Below are 19,464 nucleotides of genomic sequence, written 5' to 3'. Positions count from 1 at the left end.
TGCTGCAAAAACTTCCTTAAAAGTTAGATTTGCCTGAAAAACATGGCAGAACTCAAGTGCAACTCTGGTGGTGGTGGTAGCGGCACACTGCCTTCAGCTTGGTTTTGTGCAGAGTCATGGCACCGGCCTGCTAAGCACCCTATGGAACTGTGCAATGTCTAAGCGTCTCTTCTCGGCCAACCATTCATTCCCCTATTTACAAACTGCTGTATTATTCTATCTCAATGGTGTAATGATACAGTCTCTTGAAAAGCCTGATTCATGCCTGCAGCCTGCCAATAGCAGAGAACCCAAACATACAGAGACACACACTGCTTGTTATCTAATCTATATACCTGAGTCACACATTGTGGGTGCACAAATACACAGCCAGCATGACGTCACATCTTTCCACTCCCTGCCCCTGAAAAAGAAGTAGTCAACACCCACACAGGCATAGTGCTTCTATAAACCACCTACTGTTTCACAGTCTAGTCTTTTATCAAATACACTGATGTCAGATGTTTCTACTTTCTACTCTAGCAGTGTAGCCATGTTCTGTTGTGTTAGGTGAGGTATGGATTTTAAGAAGGAGAAGATTAAGTGAGTGTGTGAGACACAGACAGAGAGAGAGGGAGGGAGGGAGGGAGGGAGGGAGGGAGAGGTGTGGTGCGTTAAGAGAGACAAGAGCAATAGCTCTGGAGCTCAAGCTACAGCCTCAGGGGGAAAACTGTGCCCTTTCTGCCCCAATAAACCTCATCAGGATTCCTGACATGAGGGCCGGGGGATAGACATTTCTTCACGCTATGCTGTCTGCTGTCCTCCAGCGCTGGGAAATGAAAAGAGGTGGTTCCACGTGCTACACTGTCCATATTGCTGGTGGTAAAGAGCCCTAAAACACAATCTCAGAACAGACTGGACAGAGAAAGAGGACTGATCTTATGGATGGATCTGCTGGGAACACCCGCAAAAATAATTACATTTTTTTGCAAAAGTCTCAAAGATAATTTAAGGCTATCAGAAGCAGCAGCCTTATAGTATTAATAAAGCTGATGCAACTTGTAGCAAAAGCACATTACTGCTACCTCATCCTCTCCAATGCTATAAAATGTTCCATCTGTTACGCTAACCTCTTAAAATAAATCTCGCTTGTTGAATGCAGGATGACACTTAAAATATGAGTGATTCATCACTAAGGGAAACCATGAGAACATTTACCCTTGCCTGCACTCTCTCTTCCTCATTTTTCTTTTTTTCTGCTCCTTGCTTTCTGCTATCAAAGCGATTTGAAGTCGATGTGTATTCAGGTTGGTGACAGAATCTGTATTTTTGTAGAGTAAGGGCGCGGTCACACTGGCCATCCGTACCGTGCCCAAGCACGCTTCAACCCTAAAGTCCAGTTCGTTTGACCACTGTGACTGCTCCGTATCATGCTTAGGCACGGTACACTTCCTTGGCTTTGGCACACTTCGTAGAGGTGTGCTTCAGCACGGTACACTTCATACACGGGCACAAGCACGCGAGTACACAACGCTGACAGCCTTCATTATGGAGAAATCATGGCTGTATCTGACTAACATGACACAATACAAGCCACAAAGTAGCTGTCATGTTCTCTGTGTTGTTCTCCGATGTGCGGGCGTCCGCGCGGACTCAGCTGCGTGTCTATTTTATTTTTTAATTTATTTATTGTTGTGTCTGATTAAAATGGCTTAAAATAAGCTGCAAAGTCAGTAAAGTAGCTGTCATGCTCTCTGTGTTTTTCTCCAATGTGCGGCCGCGGACTTGCCTGTGGACTCGGCCGCGCGTCTATTTTATTTTTTAATTTATTTATGGCTGTGTCTGATTCAAATGGCTTAAAATAAGCTGCAAAGTCAGTAAAGTAGCTGTCATGCTGTGTGTTGTTCTCCGATGTGCAGACGCGGACTCGACTGCGTGTCTCTTTTTCTCTCTCTCACTCTCGTCCGCCTGTTTGTAAACTGAGCACGTTTCATAATAACATAAAGCATGCATGTGTTTTATTACGACGTTATGTACAAGAGGTAATCGTGCTTAGGCACGGTTAGTCCTGGCCAGTATGACCGCGGGCCGTGCCGGCCAGCGTGGGAATGGCGCAGTAGGGGGGGCAATCGTGCTTGGGTACATCACGGTACAGATGACCAGTGTGACCGCGCCCTAAGAGGAAGGTGTAAGAGTGTCTTGTTGCCCCCGAATCAGCAGAAGGAGGTGGTTTAACATAAATCACTGTATGAAAGTAGGTTGCTAGTCTCAGCGACATTCAATAGGGGCATCCCCATTCTTGGACCCTACAGAGAGGGGAGCTACAGCAGAGATGCTGCTTTTTAAAAATCAACCATTGATTTCCTGACAGATCAAACAAAGACTGAGCAGACATGTGTGCACTTAGATATGAAGACAAGTTAAATTTCCAGCATCAGATCTATTGTCCAGTGTGCAGACTGCAGAATATCATCGCTTCACAAGTGCCACACTTAGCTTAAAGGCATTAGCCTTGTTCATTGCAACAAAACCCTTACATGGACATGTGAGGACATGACACTCGGGGAAGACAGCGCTCTCTCTCTCTCTCTCTCTCTCTCTCTCAGCCGTGTCCCCTTTTCCTCCATTGTAGTGATCCTGTCTTTGTAGAGTGAAAGTAATGTTTTGGCCCTGAAGCTCTCTTGGCTAACAGGGAAGGATTGTAGAGGGTGTCCACAAGCATCAGCATCACAGTGCTGTGTGAGAGACCCCCCAACTCCCCCAGCACTTAGTCAGAGACCCTGCCACAGCCCAGACTTCCTCCAGTTCTACAAAGTCCCTACCCCTGGGGCGTAGCCTGTTTCTTTCCCTCCCTTATATCGCCCTGCCTTTCCTATATTTGTGTACATTTATTCCCTGTTAGCACATTCTGACTTGTTTAAGATGAAAAATTCCTCCCTTTTCTATTATCAACTGTAAAAAAACACAAAAAAGACCAAGCTTATCATAGAATATAACCATTATGTGTGTCTAATTGGCTATTTTGTCAAGGCAAATTTCATTAAACTGTTTCTACGTCCTTCCTTCAGTCAAAATAAAAAATGTGATGGCGACTAATGTTGTAGCAATATCAATTCTAGTATTGGTTTGCCCCTGATAGGGCAGAAAGACTGCCGTGCAGGTATTGTGATGTACACCAGTTAATGCACCTATCCTGTACCATAACAAAAACACAAAACAAAAAAAAAAAACTAGTTTGAGGTATATCACTAAACAAACAACAACAAAAAGGGTGCTAGCAGAAAGTTAAAGACAGTACAATGTCAGTGTTAACCTTTACCTCCCTTACTCCCCCCAATCCCCTTTACCTTTCTATTGTTTTCGTGGTAGCTAGAAGATTAGGAAAAGGTATTTGAACATCTCTAGTGGTGAAGAGGAGAGAAATGGCCCAATGGAACAGAGAGTGAAATAAAAGATGGATGTGATTAAGGGAGTGTGTGAAAAGAGTGAAATGGGACCTGACAAGCATGAACTGAGAGGTGAGAGTTGGTGTGTGCATGCCAAAGTTACATGCAGGTGTGAGCAGGGTCTTCCTAAGGTCCTCATTTACATTCTATAAATAAACAGAACAAAGAATCTGGACCAACAGACTTTCAACTAATAATTTAAAATACAGAGTTACAGAGCTCAGCTTTTAAGACAACCATGACATTCATTTTTCTTTTTGGAGAATATTAAATTGCCCACCGAAATCAAAAGTGACCATGTCATCAATAAACCTATTACCAGAGCTCTTTGTTAATCGGTCACTGTCAGCAAAATAATTCCAGGGTGGTATGTTGCAATGATCCAATTGAAGGATGATATAATGCAGTTTAATTAGTGCTAGTCTCATTTATGTTATTGAGGAGACGGGGGGAAAAGCTTATGGTCAGACATAACAAAGAATATGATACAACCGCTGCAAGAAAGAACTGACTCGACAGGATTCAGAGGCTCTCTTCTCACTAGTGACTTCAGTGTAAATGTATCTGTGATGGTTCAAGGCATGAATATGACATCTAGCAGGGATGAACAGGTTGAAGCCTTATTACTGTCCTCTCTCTTCAAATGTAAAAAGAAAATATTAACCAGTTAAAGTCATACACAGTGTAAGCAACAAGAACTATGCACATTTATTCCCACGATGACAAAATCCTTGATAAGACTTGACACCCGGCTATGACACAAAAATAATTAGAAATAGACGAGAGAGCAATACATCAATCTGGACTTCTTAGATCTTCCCTGGATGGGGGGGGGGGGGGGGGGGGAGTATACCAAACATCTTATTGCAGGGCAACCATAATTAAAACACAATCCAACCCAAATCTTACTATGTTACTCTTTAAACAACGGGGGATTTATTGCACAGCTGTTGGGTTTACACACGTTTCTTTATCACTGGTATTTGCATCCACCAGCCACCATACTTCTCTCAGGCACCACATCGATGAAGAGATATGCCATGGGTGGCATTAATTTTACAGATATGATTTTCTGTAAATGTGTCCTTCTGGTTAAAATGTTTTTTGGTTGTTGTTTTTTTGGCCAGACCTCTTAAGGCAGGGTAGAAAGAAAACATGTTTGAAACTGTTTGTATTATTGTAAAATAATGTAAGTTCTAGTTCTACTTCATTCTGAGTCAAGTATAACCCTTAAAATAATCAACACTAATCTGCTAGCTAAAAGCTGGTGATATAAAGGCTGACAACAGCTTGCTTTGACCTAAAAAAATGCAGTGAAAAAGAACTGAATGGAAAAGAAAAGGCCTACAGCCATCACAACAAGGGATAAGGTATGGTTGTAAATTATTCAGAGGGTTTTGTCTCTTTGCTCTTGACTTAAATTGTGCGAGAGAATGTGTGATACTCTTGAAACATCACTGCTTTTAGAACAATTACACTACTTCCACAGATATAGGATTGGCCAGATTACAAAGTATTAAGATACTCTAAAGAACTAGGGATGCAACTATAAGTTTTTAATTTTTATTTTGAATAGCCTGCTAGTTGTTTTTTGAACAGCATAACACATTGTTATTTTCCTAAAGATGAGATACTCAGTTAAATAAAACATAGATATGTTGCTGAATTAATTCAAAGGATTTGTTTTGACTTGAACATAAGTGTTGCTGAACCTGCAAAAGCTCCCCCTTAGGGGTGGGACAAAATATCAATACAGCAATTAGGCCTGGGCGATATGCCCTAAAAATGTTATCACGATAAAAAATGTCATATCAGTCGATATCGATAATTATCACGATAATTGTCAAATCATTAATTCTTTAAATTGAAAGAACCGAGAGAAAGTTGAATAAACCAGATGGTAATTGGGGTTTAACCATTCTTTATTGCCAGAACCTGACAAACTTTACTTGAACAGACGAACATTTCACAACGCTGACAGGACAGTTTGCTTCTAGGCAGTAACACTTACTTGCCTGTTGCTTGCTGAGGGTCCACACCAAGACTGTAGATATTATTGTTTACAGTCTATGGTCCACACTAACAGTCGTTTGGGACATTTATTTCATTCTGTGTGTTCTAACGGGTGATATTGTTTTCAAACGGTGGCTAAGGTTTGTGGTGTTGCCCATTTTAGCTGCACTTGTATTCGGCACAGTTACAAGAGCATGTGACTCTGTTTTTTGTTGGACACATTATTTCAACGAGCAGGGATAAATACAGACTTTTTTGACAGAGGTGGCCAGCTCCGACTTGTGCAGTGGTTGCATGAAGTTTGAGTTTATAAACAATAAAGCAGATCTTTTACATTTGTTAACAAATGTAATTATTAAATGTTACTATTAACAATTTAAATTACAGTCATAACATGTCTTTGTTTTGTTGAAGTTGTTGTGCTGTTTTGATTTGATTGCAGTGAGTAGGATGAGCAGGTGTAGGGCATCTCTTCAACATAGGAAATCATTTACATTAGCCAGTCTAATTGACTTAAAATATGATACTACAAAGGCCTAGTAATAAGACAAGATAAGATAATCCTAGGAGCATCTATAGTGACACATCAGTGAAGGTAAAAATACAACAATTGAGATGAGCATAAATTAAAAAACAATTAGTAAGAAAATAAATATGTAAAAGGGGCAAGAAATCATGTTTGACAAAAAGGGAAACTACCGGTAGTTTAATTGTTTTTAAGAGACCTCTCTTATTTCCTCTTGTAGATTACTATTGCTCTTGACTAAAGACAGGGATTTTTAAATAATCGGTTACTGTAGCCCTACATGCATTACATCAGATATTGCAGAATTGCTGTATCATGATATTATGGTTATCATTAGGCATGCATCATGAACCATATCGTGAGAAACCCTGCAATTCCCACCTGAAGCTCCCTTTTTCTTTCAGTTCTACAAACATGTAAGCTTTAAAGATAGAAAGTGCCATTCTCTGCTGCTTACTGAGCTGTAGGCATGTGCAATGACTTCTGGGTACTTATAATACCATTCAGAGCAGCTGACACTGCTTCACTAGCATCAATGCTGACTAGATGGAGTAGCACTAGCAGACTGCATTATCAGGGAGAGATGCCAAATACAGGAAACACATACAAGCAAACCCAGCTGACAGAAGCACTCATGGAAACATCCATCATGAGGAAACTAATTTCACAGCAGTAAAGCAAACATAAACTGTGTTGTTATAATCACTTAGTGTTGACGTGATTACTTTAGTAGTCCACTGACATAGAAATAAGTGACAACAATTGTAATATTGTCTCACCTTTGAATGACTATGACTCACTTTTTATGTCTATCTGCTGTTGTTTGTGTTTTACACAATACTTTTTGCAACATGTCCCTCCCTAACCCAAAAAAGCTGGGGGTTTTTTTCAATCACTGCATTGGGGGCAATCCATCTGAGGGTATCTGATGGTAAGGGAGCTTTATGGGACTGCATCAACATGTTGTTGAAGCATGGCCATTATACCTGGGCCTCCATCAAACAGGTCAAATCGTGCACCTAGAGAGAAATTCCGACCATTGCAATCCATTGTGTAGCCCTAATAGTAATAACTAAAGCCTTTTCCTCCACTAAGGAAACATTGGAGATAGTCTCTAACCAGCCTCTCTGTACACACCTGACCTACACTGATGGACCTGCAGAGGAGCATACTGTGTACAGCCAGTTTGCTCCCACTGAAAGCTATTGTGTACTATTAGTGATGTCACCAGCACCACTTCCCGGGAGGGCCTCAGGGAGGGGGGTGGGAAAAAACGTGGAGATCAGCAGAACTCTATGACAAAGAGCTCACAGCACACTAAACTGACCCATCTGCTGGCGGCACAGCCCCAATAGATGTTGGATGCATGCTCCCACCCAAGCCAACAGAACAAAAACAAAATGCACAACACAGGCTGGAGGGAGAGAAAGCAAGGACAGAGACATTGAGTGTGGGAGGTAGGGAGGGTTGACTATGGGTCATGATTTTGGAATAATCAATTAGTCATTCATTTCGAAAAAATCAAGCGTTCATGCAACTTAAACCATATTGTGAAAATATATTTTTCTATAGTTTTGCCAGCGCCTGGTTGTAATGCGGCACTATGGCCAGACAGTCACTGTGGTGCATGTGAAAATGATTTGCTAACCACCATTAAACAACCAAAGAAGCAGAAAAAGCACAAGTGCCAGGGGGCCGGTGATATTGCTGTAGAGGCTGTGACATTCAGAACCAGATAAAGATACTTCTGCAGCCTTTAAATTCTGTGTGGATTACCACTTTGTAAAACTAGCCTAAGTCTTCACACTTGGACATGAAAATAAAATCAAAAGAGTTGTGAAAAGTAAGTTCTTAACCTCTCTGATGAAGAAAGAGGATGAGTCAGCGCGGGGCATACCGTGATCCACAAACACAGTTTCTGAGATTTAACACTTACAGGGCAATGGAAATACAGATGATCCACAGAGGAGAAGATGAGATATAATGCAAATCTTTCTGTCTGACATGCCCCTTCCCTGACTCAAAAAGAGACACTTATTTCCGTGCACAGCCTGCAACGATACGTGATCAATGTCTCCACATACTGTGAATCAAGCAAGATGTGACACGCAAGCTGTTGATCAGTTTATATTAATGCGGCACAGTTAGGACACTGATGTTTTATAATGTGGAACTGTGTAGGTCACGTAATCACGTAGGTCATTTTGTCATCATATTAAGTCTGCAACCATCCTCTCCTCTGTACCACATGTGGACATGCTGCATCACGGTCTGTTATTATCATTTACTGTTTTTAAAGGCTAATGAAGCTGAATGAAGCTCCTTGTTTGCATATGAAGGGAGAAAGTGAGATCTGATCACAAGTATTCATTTGGAAACACATGATCTGGCTAGGTGTGGGTGTACATGTGTGGGTGGAGGGCAATCAAATTATGTTCAATGAATTGTCAGTGACTACAAAATAGTTTATTTGTTTGAAATCCCCATCCTTTAAAGATATCAAACCAAAACTTGGATTCAAGCCTTTACATCAGACTACAGCAGACTACACCAACAGCAAGAGCAGTTCTTCACTGCATCAAGTACAGTTTAAATTCCATTAACAGTTTCTGAAATGATAGGAAAGTAATATCCTAAACAACGAGAGATATGATGATTACAATGCTGTCTTGTTGTGGTAATGCCGTCTCAAATGACACACAATAAAGAGCACCACAATAGCAATTGGTGCCAGCAATGGGGGAGGGGGGTCATGTAAAATGGGGTTGGGTTTTTGCCTCTAGCTTATGCCCTAGCCTAGCCCATGAGGATATTTTCAGATCCCAACCTGTGCACAAAAGCTTCCTTCTGCCCTGAAAATCCAACTATCACATTCCACGGTATTGGCCTGCTCTCCTTGCAGGTATGTGGGATTCAGGTGGGACGGAACATGACGTAACGCAACAGCTTCACTTCTCTGTTTCAATGCCAGAGTACATCAAACTGAGAGCAGAGACCTCCTTATTATCCAGGAACAAAAACAGAGTGGAATTCATGCTTATAATTATGAAATAACAGAACAGTGGCTTAGGATGGGACAGACTGATCCCTCCACACTATTTAACTTGATCTTCAGGCCATGACACACTATTTAGCCAGCTGATCTTAGCAACAGTGTCCAACCACTGAGTAGAAGTTAACAGAAGCCTGAGATAAGGTGATTACTCCACGAAGCTAAGGTTTTGTCTAAATCCAGAGATTGTTTTAATAGGTGTTGGAGAAGGTAAGCTTTAAAGGCTTAGAGGTAATAGTGATGCTGAAAGGTGTGCAGGGATCATGGGGCTGCTGTTCCTTGGCACACACAGACTGACAGTGGCATTCTTACTTTATTGACAAGTGGTACTTTACTGTCTGCAGAGGACTCCATTACCCATGCTGAGATCAGCAGAGTTTCCATAAAGATCTAATGTCCTTTCTTAGTAATTAGATTGTGTAACCCAGTTATTATGGAGCACATCACCACAAAGAAGTGCTTTGCTTGGAGCATGTCAAACATGTTTTCATCAGACAGCGGGTTGAATTTCAGATTAATATCACCATAACCAAACATTCGCAACAAATTAACATTATGTTTTGCTCTAAGGTAATGGGAGTACAGACAGTGCTTTAAAAGAGTATGAATGCTGTTGTATACTGTACCTGTCAGTGAAGCTGGACTGTGTGTCACTCATTGGGCTTCCGGATCTAGATTTGCAGCAAATTATATCCGATTAACATTTTCCAGAGTGTGATGAGGCGATTTAGTGGCGCGTCCTTCTCTGGCATTCGTCTGTGGTAGGCAAGGATTTAGAGACTGGTGTTGTCGAGAATAAATTATTTGTAGGACACAGCTGGCACGTCCAAACACTTTAGGGAAGAAAAAAAAATACTGTCTAAATGTCTGTTCCCCAATATCCCTTGTCAGAAGGTGAGGAATCTGTCCACAGTGCAGACCTTAAAATTAATCGGGGCCTCTGTCGTATTAGCTGCTCAGTCAGATGATATCCTACCCCGGCGATGAACAATATTTTGGCAACAAGAATAATACACTGCACCAGCTGGCGCAAGTTGTCTTGCATGTACGAACTCCTTGTATGAATCCTGTGCATTCACATGCCAGTTTTTTCCGCCGATGTAAAATGTGTAAACAATCTGTCTCCCAATGTAACACACACCTTGGCCCAGCGATGTAGTCCAGTCTGCCACCACCACCACCACCACCCCGGGCTCGGCTGAATGGCCTCGGTTCCTAAATGATATTTGATGAAGATGCTGGAAATTCCTCCAGTCCCATTTGGTATTCCCTGCTCCCAGAAATGCCTGTCTGGGGATGTGGGGACGATTCTCCCGTGGCTCAAAAAGCGAGTTTTTAAAACAAACCCCCCGTGTTACACACTAGCGCAAAAAACAACCGCAGCTAATGTTAAACACCGACGTAAAATAGAAACACAACAAATATGATAAGATGGTGGATAAAAAAACAACGTATTTCTTCCTAGAAATCTTTTCTCACGGGGAAGGCTGGCTGTTGAATGTCGTTAGCTAACAGCTAACAAAACAGATGAGCTCTTTCAGCAAAAAAAAAAAAAAAAAAAAAAAAACTTTGCTTCGTATGCTCTTGTTTCGAGTGCAAACTAAGCAAACTCTCGTTCACAACAATGAGCCGGGGCCAGCTACCGAAAATATATACACACAACTCGGCGTGAATGTTGACTGGGCTTCCTCGTATAATGTCCTTCAAAAAAAAAAAAAGTCTCCTTGGCCCGAGAGAAAATCCAGTGAAGTCGGGTTAGCACAGCGCGACGTTCCTTGACTCCATGTTTCCAGAATTCAGTCGTTTCTCGGCAGAATTCCCGTGGATGCGAGCAGGCTAGCTATGTGGTCAGCTAACGGGACAGAAAGTAACACCAGTCCTTTGAGAAAAAAAACACCCCAGCTACAAATACTTAACGAGACGCATAAAAAAACTTATAAGCGAACACACACGGCAGCTTTTTCCACCGCAAGACGTTATTTGTACGAGGACACAACTTTGCGGAAAGATACCAAAAAAAAAAAATCCCACTTTCTGCCGCTAGCAACGCCCTAGCTCGCTAGCTGTTGTAGTCCACTATAGCGCTTCCACTAACCACTTCCGCCGGGAGATGAGAAAACTCATATTGTTTCAGTGTAATGTTGGGGAACACCGCTGAAAATGTTACTGGTATACACAAAAAAAACAACAATAACTATTAAATAGCCACTGCTAATATTGCGACTAATAGTAGTTTCTTGTTAATTTCTGAAGTAGCATATTTAATATTTCATCACCGAATTAAATTGAGAGGTTTATGAATGAAAAGTGTTGGACTTTTGGTGAATTCATTTATTGATTATTGAGAAGAATATGGATTGTATTTGGCGGTCAACTCATCTTTAAATCATACTTTAAAGAAAAAAGTCACTCGTGTCACCCTGTCAAATATAAGAAGGCTACTTGATTTGTATAGTATTAGTGTGGCAGATAAAGCCAAACAACTAATATTAGGTAAAATTGTCAATAAGAATTGATTTATTGAATTTTTAAATACGACAACATTGCTTTGACATTTTTGAAAGTGGTAAGGAGGCAGTTTATTCTAGGTTGTTGAATACCTTTAATTATGCGTCCTGTTTTATGATTATTTCATGATACTCTGTGTATCTGTGGTTGTTCAGGGACCTAGAGAGTAGTCATTATGTTCATTATTTACAGCCCACAGCTCAGTCTTTGTCCATCATCCATAAGAGTACAATCCTGTTCTATGAATCTTACTAAACCCATCAGCAGATAAAGCCTGAAAGACAGACTGTGGGTGTGTGTCTGTGTGTTCATGTATGTGTTTGTGCACGTTTTGATCTCTTTCAGAGACAGAAATGAAAAGAAAAGGATATTCGAGTCCAGCTGGGTGGTTTCATCAATGTCCTTGACAATAGTCTACAAAAAAAATCATTTTTGGGTAAAATCCGTATCAGAGCAGTTAATATTCATTGATTCCATTAACAGTCCCTTGGAGTACATGTTTGTATATTAGTTTACATGTGTTTGTCTCATTAAACTAACCTGAGAGAAGAAAATACACTTTACAAACTACGTTATGGTAAGTGTTAGGTGTTCAAACTGCCTGTCAAAAACAATATCAAACTTTACATTTCATTCAATGAATTTAGTATTTATTTACACATAGCCAGTGTTTGTGTAGATGAATGACATATGTGAAACTGCATGTTTGTAGCAGCTTTAAAATACTGTATGATGCTACAACATATGCTAGTCACTATAACTCAAAATGTTGTACAAAACAACTTTGCATGCTCTAGTTCTTAAATACATCATGGAATTTCAGCACCATTTTTTACTTTCTACAATGTCTTTTTGTTGTTTGTTTGTATTTTACTGTTATAATAGCATTTTTAGAATTACTCATGTTGCCATGCTGCTCATTCATTTATAATTGATATGACACCATCATGTGGACAGCTAAGGTAACTTCAGTCTCAGTGCAATTCTAGTGTAAGACAAAGACATAGGAGTGTCTGTTGAATTAATTGACACAAACACTGCCCATCCCTTAGCTTCATGTTTATTTTTCTTTCTGAATAGTTTAAATGCATAAAACAATCAATCACATCTTTATTTGACTCCACACAGGCATTACAAAGGCAAATCATGAAACCCAAAACTGAAAGTGGCTCTTCACAATTTCAACATGTACTGAGAGTTCACAATACAAGACATACCAAAAAACGAAAGAAAATGAGGAAAGTACATTCAGAAAACTAAGGCACACACCAGTTAGAGATGTTACTTTCTTAGATGAAATAGTGAAGAGGAAACTAGACCTTGTGTGAGAGCAGCACATCTTATTTCAGTGATTTCATGCAAGTTGCAAAACAAAGGGATGACAGACATTTAAACTGCAGATATCCATGTTGAATAGATTTAAAATCACAACTTCATAATAATAACAAAAAAAAAAAAACATAAAGCCCAAGCACAAAGAGGAAAGCTGGTGGTTCGCCGTTTGTCCTCATACAAACGAACGAACAAATCCAGTCATGAAGTTGACTAACTCATGTTAATAACCTGCATACCAAACCACTTTCGCCTTAGTCCCATGATGCACTTGTGTTTTTCTGATTGGACCATACCAGTTAAAATCCATATGTAAATACTTTGATTAATATTTTTCTGACAACAATTTATATAAAATGACAAACACTGTCAAAATCCACACAAAGAGTAGGACAAAAGTCGCCACATGTCAATAAAACAAAGAGTAATTACTTATTTTGTCATGTTAGAAATGACTAAACTGGGAAACAGAATTTCTGTAATCACAATTACCTCAGTGTTATTTCATTATCATTGTATTGAACATATACAACAACAGTTATTTATTTGTCAGCCCTAGTTATTTGGGCAGTACTCCCTTGTGTTAAGGCTTTATATAGAAATCAAAATGTTTATGGGACTTAATCAAACGTAGAACATATACCTCTTAAATCATTGTTTTTTCTTGATCAAACATAAGGCAAAGACTAAAGAAAGCCTGGCTGTGATAGCTCACAGTGAATTTCATTTCATTCAATAGTTTTAGTTTCACCTGACAAAATCTTCATGAGACTGTGACATGACTCTGTTAAATTAAATAATAGTGAACTTCCTGTAGAGAGTATACAGATCTGTCATCGGACTTCTGTCTTAACAACTTAATCAAGTCATTCTGGTCCATACTCAACTATACAGCAAATATAGACATTTCACATAACTTTGAATACAAAATATGTAAAATAATTTGTAGTAAACATTTGAAGTGGTTATAATTTGCGTAAATCATAACTAAACAGACTGCAAAATCAGCGCATTTCCAGAGGAGAACTGCTTTCTATACATGAGAGAAATACATCATATGTAAGCTTTTTTTTTTTTTTACAGTGGTTAAAAGCATAGAAGACTTCTTTCTGTAAATCATAAAAAAACAGTCATCATCTCAATGCATCTCTCTGTATCTCACTCAGACTTTCTGGTATGACTTCTTCTCCCTGAGTGTATCTTTCAGCTCTGCTCAAAGTTTCACACGAGCCAAAAGAACCCCGCTAAGCCCTTACTTTCTGATGTGAATAGAAATGTTTCACAAGCACCACGGGTGTTACATGTAAACTGTCTCTTCACTAACACTTCACTTGAGTAGGCCACTAGAGTAACATCTGTTCACGTGTTGATAGAAAGTGCTTTGGTTTTCAGGAACACACACGACATACTGTATTTGTGTTGTTTGTTAACTGCATGTTGTATATTATCAATCCTTATTTATCATGTGTTCAGCAGACATTATGGCAATAAAAACTAGTTTATCAAAAAAAGCACAAAAAGGTGTCACAGGACAATTCTAAACAGAAAGTCATGACTACTGTGTGAAATATCCCTTTTTAATTTTAGTTTAAAATACCAAAAAAACTGTTTTTGTACTGTCTCTACAAAGTAACCCAAAGTGAAAAACTCACCAAATGTGAACCGGTTTACTAAAAGATAATACAAAACTATTAGTCATTCTTCAACTCGTAGCCATTAGCTGTCACTTTCTCTTGTTGGTTCTTTTGCTGTTTGTGCCAGCTCTTGCTCTTCCGAATTGCAAATCGGACAATGTCCACCATGAACACCCAGGACAGAGCATACATAGCCACTCCCCCACACTTGATAAAGAATCTCGGTCTTGGGGAGATCAGCTCACAGTACAGCATTGTGCCTCCCACAAAGATTCGCATTACCACAAACAGCAGTACGAACGAGATGTCTACAACGTTCCCCAGCACTGTCCTGTAGCGTCCTGTTTGTTTGAGGAACCAGCGTGTCTGCAGCAGGGGGTTGGTGATTTCACTGCCAAAGAGAACCGCGCATCCCTCGATGCCAGACTCCCCCAGCCACAGGGTCAACAGGATTCCCAGGATGCTCATGGTGTGGTGGGCCAGCATAACGGGTCCCTCTGTGCGGAAGTACACACACCAGGCCATATCAAAAATAAAGTAGCCCAGGCTCACCACCAAAGCACTCATCTGCAGGGGAGTGTTCTTGGTACCTGGCATCCATGAACAGAAACATGCAACAGTCTGTAGTTAGCATATTTGTACACATAAGTTGCAATAACACAAGCAATACAGAATAAAGGTTGGAGGATCACAGTTAAAGGATTTGCTCTCTGATGAAGAGCTTATTCACACTTTGCAAGTTGTTGTAGTCTAAACAGTGCACACTAATGTCTGTTTTGAATAACACTCAGCATTTTGGACAACATGCGAAGCAATTTTGAGCTCAAACTTCAAGTCAAAATAGACAGCATTAATCAGCAACAATGTTAACAATTGACTCTCATTAAATGTGTTTGTTATGCAAAAATAATAACACACTGATGATTTGATGAGCCCCCTACCTGGATGAGTGAAAGGCCAGGGTCCATCCACATGGCCTATGTATGATGTGATGCAGACTGCCAAGATGCCATGTACCAGCGTGACGAGGCGACAGTTCCACTCGTAGCTTCTGGACCCGTTAACAATGCACAAGATAAAGTAGAAAGAGGCCCAGCAGGACAGGCACAGCAGCGCAAAAACCACAAGGAGTGCCATCTTCTTTTCTACAGGCAAAAAGAAAACAGCTAAAACCTCACGATGACCTTACAATTTCCCGGTCAGCAGTCATCAAGTGAACTTTGAATCACATTACACAGTTAAAAGAAAAATCCATAGAGACTCATCTTGTGCTGTAATATCGCTTACAGGAGAAAGACACAGCATTACGATCCAAAGACATGGACTGTGCGATCCTTTGTAAGTGAACAACAATTAGCCTTTGCTTGAACTATAATAGCACTACAGTTGGCAGGCTGAGGGTCTGGTGGGGTGAGGGGGACGTCTCTTCTTCTGCTGTGACATTCGTGCTAGGAGGTCAGACCATGCAAATGGAAAGGCCCACCCTCACTGGTCTGGAACAAGATGTCTCTGAGACTTCAAGCAAGTTTCTGGACTAGGTGAGAGGTTACTGGGTGCCGGGCGTCAGACATTCATCATGAGGGAGAAAGGTTAATGCAGCAGTTATTTTGTTCTTGTGTGTACTATCACAATACAAGGGGTATCCTATAAGTAATGATGGCAGAGGGAGTTGAAGCTGTGATTACATTTGTAGTGGGAAAACTTAATTCGGTTACCTGGCCAAATCTGTTTTGTGGACATAGTAGGTAGCAAAAAAGGTGGACAACTTCCCAATATTTTCTTAAATGGCCATTCCGCAGTATACTGTCATTATGTAGTGAAAATAGTCTGTAATATTGCATATTGATTGTTTTGTCCAACAAATAGTCCAAACATAATCAGACTGCATAAATATATATAACAAAACACCTTAAATCTCCAGGTAACAGCACAGTAGCACAATCAACGCTAGATTGATTTCCCCCCCTCGATGCACCACAGGAGGTCATTCATGCCTGTGGCCATCAAAGTCTACAACTGACCCTGGACTATCTCACACTAAAAAACTGTAACCTCCTCCATTTTTCATTATTTATTTAAACTGTGCAATATAATAATACGAATAATCTGTCCATTAATACAAAATGTTATATTATATGAACTGTGCAATAGTCTTACAAATGTGTATATAGTCCATATTGTCCTCACTCTCTGTGCTTTTGCAAAGCACAACTTGTTTCTTATTGCTTGATATTTCATTTTAATTACTGTTTTATTCATATTTGATTGTATATAACTATATTTCTACTGCTTGTGTTTTTGTGCAACTGCAACGACCGGCTTTGCCTCCGGAATCAATAAAGTATTTCTGATTCTGATTCTGTAAGGGTTTGGGTAAAAAAAAACAAAAAAACACATTTTGAATGACAGAATATATAAAGGCAAGGTTAGTTTGGTTGTATTCTGTTAAAAACAACTAACATATAAAACACTTGGCCCAACATTTAAGAAAGAAAGAAAGAAAGAAAGAAAGAAAGAAAGAAAGAAAGAAAGAAAGAAAGAAAGAAAGAAATTTAACATAGGCCTAGTATCTGCATAAGGATCTGCATGACGAGAAATGACTAATAAGCAAAGAATTCAATGGTGCTAATGGTATGTGTGACAGATATAAATAAACACAAAATAGCCTACATGGACAATTCCGTTTGGGTACATTTACAAATCTGTATCCTATCTCTTACATGAGAACAGGCAGAAACATAAATGCAATCGATAAGAATATACACTGTCGTGGTTTGATCTTGCATATCAAAACATTTGAGCAAGTGAGGGGTTACCCTACTTTTATTGTCTTCCGTGTTGCGTGGGAATAACTCACTCCGTGCTGTCACACTCAAACAGGTTTATCCGAATTGTTCACAATAGATCTTCTGGTCGTCACATACACTTAAAATTGAATGCAAAACAAAAACCAGGCTAAATGTTCAATTCACCCTACACTTCAAACGGCGGTCAAAAACAGTGCGCGTCTCTCGGTCGGCTGCTCACCTGTCAGTGTTTACCTCCGCCTCTAATTGTACATTCACCAACACCGAAGTGAATATGCCACCTACTGGGACAGCAATGAATTGCTACAAAGAGCCCACATAAATTGAACACACAAATGGCCCTAACATAGGCCTACACTTTATTTAAAAAAAAAAAAAAAAAAGTTTAAAAAGTTAAGTTATATTTTTAGAAACGTAAATGTTATGTGGTGTTCCTATAGAAGAGTTGTTTGAACATTTCTTTGTTGGTTATATGATCAGAGATGAGTTATAGGGATGGTTTAAGGCTTTGAAATAACAGATGTGGAAGCAAGGTTCCCTAACGCAACACGCAAAAATCTAGCGGCATGCACAGCAGTTTTTATTAGGTTTCCATGGAAACAATTGTCGAAGGGTTCTTTCCATGGAAACCGAAGGCGTAACGTTAGCGGTAAGTAAATTGAAAACAGCTGTAGTTTATGTTAGCCTTAATGGTTATCCCCGTGCTGAGCGAAACTTAAAACTTCCCTTTTCATCAGATATAATATCCCCCCCCCCCCCCCCTTAGAGAGACACGATCATGCAGGCAAAACTACCCAGTTAGCACTATCCAGTTAGCAAAGTAACAACAGCAAGCTAACGTTAAAGGGCTAACGGAGTGTTTTCTTATCGGGTGGTGATGCTTCTCAAAAGCAGTCAAATTAAATTATTTTTTTTACCTTATGGCTGCACATGTAGTTGTTCCTTCGCGTACATCCTGCGCGTTTTGCGTTCAGTCAGTGAAGTTATATTGGTTTAGGAGGCTGTAAAAGGCTTGTTTGCAGACAGTGGTTGCTCTGTGTCGTTGTTCCACAGCATCCCTCTTCAGTTGTTGCCCCTCCACCTCACTGGTCGTTGTAGGCCTACATGCAACTGTTTGGCAATTGTTGAGGGGTTCTTCTTCCGTATCATCCCACTCTATGTCGTTGTTTAGATATTATGGCGTCATTATTTCATATCAGAGAGAACATGTTTCCATCTTCCATAATGTATTGTCCATGTGATGGGAGGTTGCTTCATCCTTTTTTCAGTGGCGACATCATGTGGTGAGTAGGAGGAACTACATACACATACATGTCAATAAATGTAAAAAAGGGGTTTCATTTTTGTTAGTAGCTAAATTTACTTAATGTCGCTGAGAATATCGTAATTGCTTAATACCTTGGTGGCAAGCCCTGACCTTCAAAGTAAAAATGTGTACACTGGAAGCTGAGGTGGTCAAATGTGACAGGCCTCTGTTCACTGCTTAGAAAAAGGCATAAAATGTCCCCAGAGAGAGTTACAAAAAAATATTACTTTCACTTTTTTTTTTTTGCAGTGCAAAGAAAGACTTTATTGAAACAATTCATGTAAAACACAACTCCTAAATGGTACATTACCTAATTGCTTCATATTCTCCTTATGGCAACTTTTAACAGCGTAGTCAGAACTCTTTCATAGAAAAAAACATTTTTTATAGAACCTATCCTATAATTACATGGCAAAGATATCAGTGGAAATGTTAAGGCACTTGATCACCATAAAAGGCCACAAATAGAAATATTTCACTCATTTGGTTCTTTAGTAGGCAGGACAAACAATCACAGAACATAAACAAAATGAACAGTATATGGCAGTTAAGACTGAGATGAAGATGGAGGTATGACAGACCAAAATTATACTTCAACCACACAGAACAGACACACAAACTGAAATTTGGTCCCAAAAGATCAAGAAGCGCAAAAGCATGACAAAACGATTAGGGATATAAAATGTTTAAATTAATAACACTTAGCTTTTGGCATGAAACCAAATTATATTAATTCTGGCTTCTGGATTCAACAGATATGAGAAACCCTGTTTGAGCAGCAGATGGCAGTAGAGATCATTTAAAAGGCTACGCTGCAGTTTATTGAACTCAAACATGGATAAACAGGATGGTGAGACATTA

At 39.8% G+C, this 19,464-nt stretch overlaps 2 protein-coding genes across 9 annotated transcripts in view; both read right to left on the bottom strand.

The window, feature by feature from the left end:
• arhgef12a (Rho guanine nucleotide exchange factor (GEF) 12a) overlaps positions 1–11,067 on the bottom strand; it is a 39,892-nt gene extending 28,825 nt beyond the window's left edge. Inside the window, exons 1-2 of one of the 5 annotated variants that reach the window (XM_020654430.3) lie at positions 9,937–11,065; positions 9,643–9,849 (exon numbers count right to left, since the gene is read on the bottom strand). In XM_020654430.3, coding sequence (XP_020510086.2) covers positions 9,643–9,674 — 32 coding nt within the window. In that variant the 5' untranslated portion in view covers positions 9,675–9,849; positions 9,937–11,065. Of the gene's footprint in view, positions 1–9,642 lie in introns of all 5 variants that reach the window. The other 4 variants (XM_020654438.3, XM_020654444.3, XM_065960254.1 and 1 more) reach the window with 4 other exon arrangements.
• A 1,501-nt stretch (positions 11,068–12,568) lies between these two features.
• On the bottom strand, positions 12,569–18,567 carry tlcd5a (TLC domain containing 5a). Of its 4 annotated transcripts, none has more exons than XM_065960621.1 (3): positions 18,215–18,567; positions 15,432–15,635; positions 12,569–14,987 (listed from the first exon to the last, which is right to left on the bottom strand). In XM_065960621.1, the coding sequence occupies exons 2-3, from the start codon at positions 15,625–15,627 to the stop codon at positions 14,548–14,550; spliced, it is 636 nt and encodes a 211-aa protein (XP_065816693.1). In that variant the 5' UTR covers positions 15,628–15,635; positions 18,215–18,567; the 3' UTR covers positions 12,569–14,547. The 4 variants fall into 4 exon arrangements, with proteins under 4 accessions (XP_065816693.1, XP_020510812.2, XP_065816691.1 ...); XM_020655156.3 differs by having other exon boundaries at positions 12,569–15,080; positions 18,215–18,562; XM_065960619.1 differs by lacking the exon at positions 18,215–18,567 and adding an exon at positions 17,312–18,014 and having other exon boundaries at positions 12,569–15,080.
• Between the last annotated feature and the right edge of the window lie 897 nt (positions 18,568–19,464).

The sequence above is a fragment of the Labrus bergylta genome, chromosome 11 (assembly GCF_963930695.1).
Source record: "Labrus bergylta chromosome 11, fLabBer1.1, whole genome shotgun sequence".
NCBI classification, from domain to species: Eukaryota; Metazoa; Chordata; class Actinopteri; order Labriformes; family Labridae; genus Labrus; species Labrus bergylta.
Note: the sequence above shows the minus strand (reverse complement) of the source record. Positions and strands in the feature narration are given on the sequence as shown.